The sequence below is a fragment of the Saccostrea echinata genome, unplaced genomic scaffold (assembly GCF_033153115.1).
Source record: "Saccostrea echinata isolate AGI-Se365-2 ecotype Australia unplaced genomic scaffold, CSIRO_AGI_Sech_v1 ptg000029l, whole genome shotgun sequence".
Lineage (NCBI taxonomy): Eukaryota > Metazoa > Mollusca > Bivalvia > Ostreida > Ostreidae > Saccostrea > Saccostrea echinata.
The window spans coordinates 25,921,151-25,929,407 of record NW_026889778.1 but is presented as its reverse complement, the minus strand read 5'-3'; the positions used below and the strand labels follow the sequence as shown (position 1 = coordinate 25,929,407).

General features: G+C 32.7%; 1 protein-coding gene across 1 annotated transcript; it reads right to left on the bottom strand.

Moving 5' to 3' along the window:
• Window positions 1-1,361: 1,361 nt before the first annotated feature.
• Window positions 1,362-7,820, bottom strand: LOC133194242 (ankyrin-2-like). The gene is made up of 5 exons (XM_061330240.1): window positions 7,631-7,820; window positions 7,314-7,424; window positions 7,056-7,128; window positions 5,803-5,951; window positions 1,362-4,318 (listed from the first exon to the last, which is right to left on the bottom strand). Exons 1-5 carry the CDS (start codon window positions 7,818-7,820, stop codon window positions 1,362-1,364), a joined length of 3,480 nt encoding a protein of 1,159 aa, XP_061186224.1.
• Between the last annotated feature and the right edge of the window lie 437 nt (window positions 7,821-8,257).

Here is an 8,257-nt window from a genome sequence, read left to right as displayed (position 1 = left end):
TGGGGGATTAAATTTTTACAAAGGAATATATGGGATTTTTTTTTAATCTTATCAAGTACAACAAAGCCATTTGTTAAATTGACATGGAAGGTAGTTTAGAATTCACCCCCCCCCCCCGGTAATCTTTTCAATACTGAACTGATTTGTGCTTTTGCCTAGCCAATGTGCTCAGGTGAGCGATGTGGCGCATGGGCCTCTTGTTTTAAATTAAAGGGGCCATTTAAATTTTTGGTGGGTCAGTAAATTTAGAAAGTTCACTGGTCCTACTGGCCAGTAAGTTTGAAAAGTTTTCGTGAGGACTGCTTTAGTTTAAGAATCCAGACACATTTTTGTGAACATTTTAGATTATTGAACTGCTGATTGTCAGAACCTAAGGATCGGAATACCTTAAATAATAGAATATTTTATACCGAGATCAAAAATAACAAAAATAAAATTAAAACAGCCTAACTTCCGTCTTGAGGTGAAAACTTCCTCAAAAAACGTTCTACTTTACCAATACAAACCATTTTCATTTTATTAGTTTTCAGACTAGAAAGTAATGCAAAATAACCCATTTCCCTTACAATACCACACACAGACTGTGTGATCCATAAGATAAAGTTGAAGTATCATCAGCATATTGTGAAAGTTCATATTCTTCTCTATCAGTTTTAAATCCTTTCGTCATTATTTTGAATTAAAATCCGAAAAGTAAACAAAAGGATTGTAAAGAATGGGTAATCTTGCCAAAATTCCATTTGAGGATACAAGTAATCGAACGTAATTCCATTTTGTATGACGCATGCTTTATTTACGATGTAGAAAATTTGAAATTTATTTTTAATTTACAACTTAATTGTTATTAAAATGTTCAGTAATTATGTCCGATGTTTGAGACCATTATTTCTTTGTCTTTCAATGTCTACATACTACTCTACTTACTAAATCAAGAGAAAAGACTTACTGCGTCATTTTCGTTGTATCTGTTTAGCGTTACTTTTTACCGACTCCATTTTTTCAGCCTTAAAACATATACTGTGTTAAGAAAGCAGTTTGTTCTATAAATATGTTTACTCACTATGTACCTTTTACTTTCTGTTTCTTTTTCCTTACATAGATCATAGTTCTAAACAAAATGATGGTCAATTGGCAATTGTGTTATTAATCACTTTAATATAAACTTTCCTATCCATCTGACAAGTAAATACTATTGATATCAGATATTCTAAGCTACAAATTTTCTTCATATAGTGCTTGTATTAAGGTATTCTATTAATAACCTTTTAAAAATACCTGGATAATGTTTAATGATATGCTGGCACAGTAATTAAGAATTCATACAAGCAATCAATATAAAGGATATTGCCGCTTCGATTCCTTCAACTTTTCAATACGACACTTTTTTTCAGAAGTTCTAAAATGTCAACATTTCCTCCTTGTGCGGCGTATAATACGGCATTACTTCCTTCGTTATTTACCTGTTGAAGCATATCTGGATAATGTTTGATGATATGTTTGCACATTTCTAATTTAGAACTTACACACGAAATATGAAGAATATTACTGCCATTCTTGTTTTTATTTGTCAGGTCGACGCCCTTTTCTGCCAGAAGTTCTAAAATTTCAATACTTCCACCTTGTGCAGCGCATAATGCGGCATTCCATCCTTCATTATTTACCTGCTTAAGCAGATGTGGATAATGTTGGATGATATGTTGGCACATTTCTAATTTAGAATTCATACAAGCAATGTGAAGAATATTACTACCAATCTTGTTTTTATTTGTCAGGTCGACGCCTTTTTCTGCTATAAGTTCTAAAATTTCAACATTTCCTCCTTGTGCAGCGTAAAATGCTGCATTCCACCCTTCATTATTTACCTGCTTGAGCATATCTGAATAATGTTGGATGATATGTTTGCACATTTCTAATTTAGAATTTACACAAGCAATGTGAAGAATATTACTGCCATTCTTGTTTTTATTTGTCAGATCGACGCCTTTTTCTGCTAGGAGTTCTAAAATTTCAACATTTCCTTCTTGTGCGGCGCACAATGCAGCATTCCATCCTTCATTATTTACCTCCTGAAGAATATGTGGATAATGTTGGATGATATGTTTGCACATTTCTAATTTAGAACTTACACACGCAATGTGAAGAATATTACCGCCAATCTTGTTTTTATTTGTCAGGTCGACGCCTTTTTCTGCCAGAAGTTCTAAAATTTCAACACTTCCTCCTTGTGCGGCGTATAATGCGGCATTGCTTCCTTCATTATTTACCTGCTTAAGCATATCTGGATATTGTTGGATTATATGTTTGCACATTTCTAATTTAGAACTTACACACGCAATGTGAAGAATATTACTGCCAATCTTGTTTTTATTTGTCAGGTCGACGCCATTTTCTGCCAGAAGTTCTAAAATTTCAATACTTCCTCCCTGTGCGGCGCATGATGCGGCATTCCATTTATCATTATTTATCTGTGTAAGCATGTCAGAATAATGCTGGATGATATGTTTGCACATTTCTAATTTAGAATTCATACAAGCAATGTGAAGAATATTACTGCCAATCTTGTTTTTATTTGTCAGGTCGACGTCTTTTTCTGACAGAAGTTCTAAAATTTCAACATTTCCTCCTTTTGCGGCGCATAATGCAGCATTCCATCCTTCAGCATTCATCTGCTTAAGCATATCTGGATATTGTTGGATGATATGTTTGCACATTTCTAATTTAGAATTCATACAAGCAATGTGAAGAATATTACTTCCATTCTTGTTTTTATTTGTGATTTCGACGTCTTTTTCTGCCAAAAGTTCTAAAATTTCAATACTTCCTCCTTGTGCGGCGTATAATGCAGCATTCCATCCTATATTATTAACCTGCTTAAGCATATGTGGATAATGATGGATGATATGTTGGCACATTTCTAACTTAGAATTCAAACAAGCAATGTGAAGAATATTGCTGCCATTCTTGTTTTTATTTGTGATTTCGACGTCTTTTTCTGCTAGAAGTTCTAAAATTTCAACATTTCCTCCTTTTGCCACGTATAACGCGGCATTGCTTCCTTCATTATTTACCTGTATAAGCATATCAGGATAATGTTTAATGATATGTTTGCACATTTCTAATTTAGAATTCATACAAGCAATCTGAAGAATATTACTGCCAATCTTGTTTTTATTTGTCATGTCGACGCCTTTTTCTGCCAGAAGTTCTAAAATTTCAACATTTCCTCCTTGTGCGGCGCATAATGCAGCATTACTTCCATCACTATTTGCCTGCTTAAGCATATGTGGATAATGTTGGATGATATGTTTGCACATTTCTAATTTAGAACTTACACAAGCAATGTGAAGAATATTACTGCACTTCTTGTTTTTATTTGTCAAGTCAACGCCTTTTTCTGCCAGAAGTTCAAAAATTTCAACACTTCCTCCTTGTGCGGCGTATAATGCAGCATTCCATCCTATATTATTTACCTGCTTAAGCATATGTGGATAATGGTAGATGATATGTTGGCACATTTCTAATTTAGAACTAACACAAGCAATGTGAAGAATATTGCTGCCAATCTTGTTTTTATTTGTCAGATCAACGCCTTTTTCTGCCAAAAGTTCTAAAATTTCAACATTTCCTCCTTTCACGGCGTATAATGCGGCATTGCTTCCTTCATTATTTACCTGCTTAAGCATATGTGGATAATGTTGGATGATATGTTGGCACATTTCTAATTTAGAACTAACACAAGCAATGTGAAGAATATTGCTGCCAATCTTGTTTTTGTTTGTCAGATCAACGCCTTTTTCTGCCAAGAGTTCTAAAATTTCAACATTTCCTCCTTGAGCGGCGTATATTGCTGAATTACTTCCTTCATTATTTACTTGCTTAAGCATATGTGGATAATGTTGGATGATATGTTTGCACATTTCTAATTTAGAATTCATACAAGCAATTTGAAGAATATTACTGCCAATATTGTTTTTATTTGTCAGGTCGACGCCTTTTTCTGCCAAGAGTTCTAAAATTTCAACACTTCCTCCTTGTGCGGCGCATAATGCAGCATTACTTCCTTCACTATTTACCTGCTTAAGCATATGTGGATCATGTTGGATGGTATGTTGGCACAATTGTGTATTTCCATTTATACACGCAATATGAAGATCATTATATTTTGTTTTACTTTCATGTTTTACGTCCTGTATTCTGACGTCTGATTGTTCTGAAATGTAACTTACTCCTTCCTCATTACTTTTTAGGGGAACATATTGTTCATCATCCTTTTCCCGTGGCTTTTCTAAACGTTGTTTACTTTTGAATGTTCTGCTTTCTGAAACAATGATTTCGATGACACAAGTATATTTATTTAGCATTAGCATAATTAGCATTAGCTATATATATATATATATATATATATATATATATATATATATATATATATATATATATATATATATATATATATATATATATATATATATATATATATATATATATATATATATATATATATATATCCAAAGTCTCTCTTTTTTTTGGTTAAAGAATAAATAAACTTTAACACAATTTTTGAAATAATTCACATTGTTACCGGCCTTCATTAGTCGTTGAACAAAACATCAGAAAAAATCAGATGATACATGTACATATAAGTGGACTATAAATGGTGTAAACTAAATTCCTCTACATGAATAAGCATATATATCAAAACTGAAATAGAATGTACACACACACAAAACTGATCATTAACATTGTTTAATGACAATAGTGCCCCCCTTTTTTATAATGAGTGAGATATTTAAGACATGTCTGTTGTATAAAGTCTTATCAGTTTCTTCAACATGCACAATCCTGTTACATTTCTAACAAAAGACTCCATATGCAATATTGCAAGAATCACAATTAATATTATTTTTGATGTGATAAATGTTTCCTTTATTGTCCTCATACTGGCTTGTTTTAATGATATGTTTGCAAAGAATACGTTTCTTAGCATAATAAGGCTCGCTCAAATTTCTTTTCTTAAAAAATAAATTATTTTGCTTTTTGTGAACAAAAATGTCTTTTAAATTTTTGTCTCTTCTAAAGGCAACAAGGGTTTTGTGTTTGAACGAGTTTTTAGGATGATCAGAATTTTCCAGATTTGTTGGCGCTTTTTTAAAATTATTGTGAATATTTGAAGTCCTTTTGAATAGGTAAGTACAAAGGGAACACGATCGCCCTGTTTATCTTTTTAATTACATTTCAAGAGATCCAAATGATTACGTTTATCCACTTTTAAAAGTTGTTTTTCCACTTCGTTGTTTGAATAGCCGCGTTTTCTTAAGTTTGTTTTCACTTTTTTGCGCCCGTGTGCTTGTCCACAGACAACATATTAACTCACCGGAATATCGGAAAATCCATCTAAGTGAACATTTGGATCGCTGTGGAAATAAACAATTTAATATTTTTCCTTCCTACAAACTTTCAGGTGAAAGTGTCATCCAGATAGGTGGAAAAAAAACACAACATTTTATACATGTTTTCAAACCTAAACGTAACAATTTATCATAATCGTTATCACAATTGTACATATCATTTTCATTCTACAGTTTTGTCGCATTGTTTAACTATGACGTCACTATTGACACTAGTATTGTGTTCCGCTTATTTTGACGTTATGTTGCTATGTTACTTATTGTAAAGCTTCTGAAGATTTGAAGAAAGCACCAAAGCTTTACTTAATATTTCCGTATTTCTTTTTTTTTTTAAATTGTATCTGTAATTTACCGAGCACTGTGGATTTATATTTGTTTTTCAATATATATAACTTACTTCTTTTTTTTCTTCCCATATAGATGAAATACACAAGAAATAAAGAAATCAGCAGACAAAATGCCAATCCAAATACAACAGACAAGGATAAAGTAACTCCATTCCCTTTTGCTGTTGGAATCACTGCTAATGTTTGTGGCTTGCAGTCACTTCAATAAAAAGCATGTTTATCTTTCACAAGTATCAATTATGTGAGGATGAAATGTAACGATAACAAAGAGTAATTATGATCAATAGTTCAACTAAACATTACAAACTGAGTGCCACTCTCTACCATCGGCGCATACATTCACCTCTGTCGTTGGCTCGCGTATATCACAGTGATAAGCACGAGAAATAGTGCGTTTGTTTTAAATCATTATAATTAAATTCCTGCACTAATGTTTGTCTTTTAAGGTAGATATTTACTAAGTAGATCTAGAAATATTAGTTTAATTTGAAATGATCCTAGGAATATAATGTTTTTAACCTTATGTCAAAAATTTTGACGCTAGCCCATTGCAGAGGTGTCTGAGAGAGGAACGAACGACAACTCTGCATAGGAGATTGACTGAGTGCAGGGCGAAGATGGACCCCTGAAAACATCAGACTTGGGATCAGGTGCAGTGGAGGAGTAAGAATACCCTTTTATCTGGTCACAACCACCGTAGGCTCTTTCTATTGATCAGGAAAATTTTTCATGAAAAATAAAAACGGATTATTCCGTTTACCTGATCAATACAGAGGGATAATGACGGATGTGAGCGGTCAACAAAGGATGTTGACTCCTTCTGGAAACCTGATCCCACCCCTGGTGTTTCCGTACGTTCGTGTTTTTGCACTGATCCCGTTTCGCATTTTTACAGAGTTTATAAAGTTGATCAAAGTTCGTTCTCTTCACCCTTTTCATTTACTTTGAAGAAATGTTGCAGTATATTTTTTCCAAAAAAAAAATCAAATTAACTTCTACTATATTTACACGCAAATCTATAATTCAGGAAGAGAAGTTTCAAGGAGTTTGCAATTGATTTCAAGTTTACTGATGATGTTAAACTCAACTTATTAAAAGATAAATATTTCACTAACAGACAGTTTAATCAAATATTTGATTTTGCATTGATATTAAATCAGGATAAACCATTTCAATAATTTTGATGCTAAAAAGTGTTGTTTTTTCCCCTTTGAACTTTATTTTTATTTATTTATTATAACTTTATAATTATATAGGAATGGTCATTTTGTAGAGATGATTTATTTAAAATCGCCATATTTACCAGTCATTATAGATGCAATTTGAATCTGCAATGTAACACCCTCTTTCAGTATTTATTTCGAGACAAGCTGGGTCTAAAAATAGAACAGTTAAAAATAACAGTAAACATGATTGCATTTACCATTTTTTTTTATTAGAAATGTCGGCCATAATGTTTAAAATAATCCATTCTATCAGGCCGAGTGCAATGCGGGTTGATAATCTTTCGGACTCTTCAAAAGTCATATAAATCGTGGTTGCTTGCACTTACTGAACTTACATTTGTAAATCTCTCTAGTCATATAATGTTTTCTCGGGCATCCGTATGAAAAACTTGTGCAATTCTCAGAATTCATATTTCCAGTGCTGTGAAGGTATGGGCAATGCTCGGCTAAAAGAAACAAAATGATTGCAATAAAAGATATCATACAAATATGCAACTAGATCATTTATAAAATAAATATCGGAAAATGATTTATCATATTATTTTTGGTACTTACTATCCTAAAATAGTCACAATAAGTAGATATACGGACCTTGAGCAATAAAACAGCAACATAATTTGATTGAGAAATATTTCACCCGAATAGCTCATACCTAACTGCCAAGCAGGAAACTTTCCACTTCTGAAACAAAATTGAACAAGCTCGGTTTTGTTTTCGTTGGGAACACAAATATAATTATACTCCCCGTCAATCTGAGGACAAAGTTTGGAGGCAGCTTCCAAATATTCATCCCAGCTTCGCGGACAACTGACAGCGTTTGCCTTATTGAACATGGACGACATCTGGAAATGTAGTGTTAATTATATAATCACGATACAGTGTATTCTTGATCATCAATATTAACTGCAAACTCTGTTTTCTTCATAAAATCTAAATGAAAGTCTGGTGTGTGTTGCAATCCATCGTCACTTGGGTCCATTTATCACAAATCCTAATGTAAACTGAATATATTGATATTGAAGATTAAAATTGGTAGGAATAACTTTCCAAATTGTATATAACATTTATCAGATCTACGCTTGAAAACGTTTCAACTGTTATGGATGACTGCTCTAAACCAGATGCTATACAGGGAAAAGTACAACTATCTGCCCGTTCTTCCAATATTTGTGTCTACAGAACAAAACAAAAAGCGAAATCTTGCGTGTCCGAATATTTGAGTGATATAGTCTCTTACAAACGTGAAAATGTACCAAAATACAATATCCGTTATGGAATA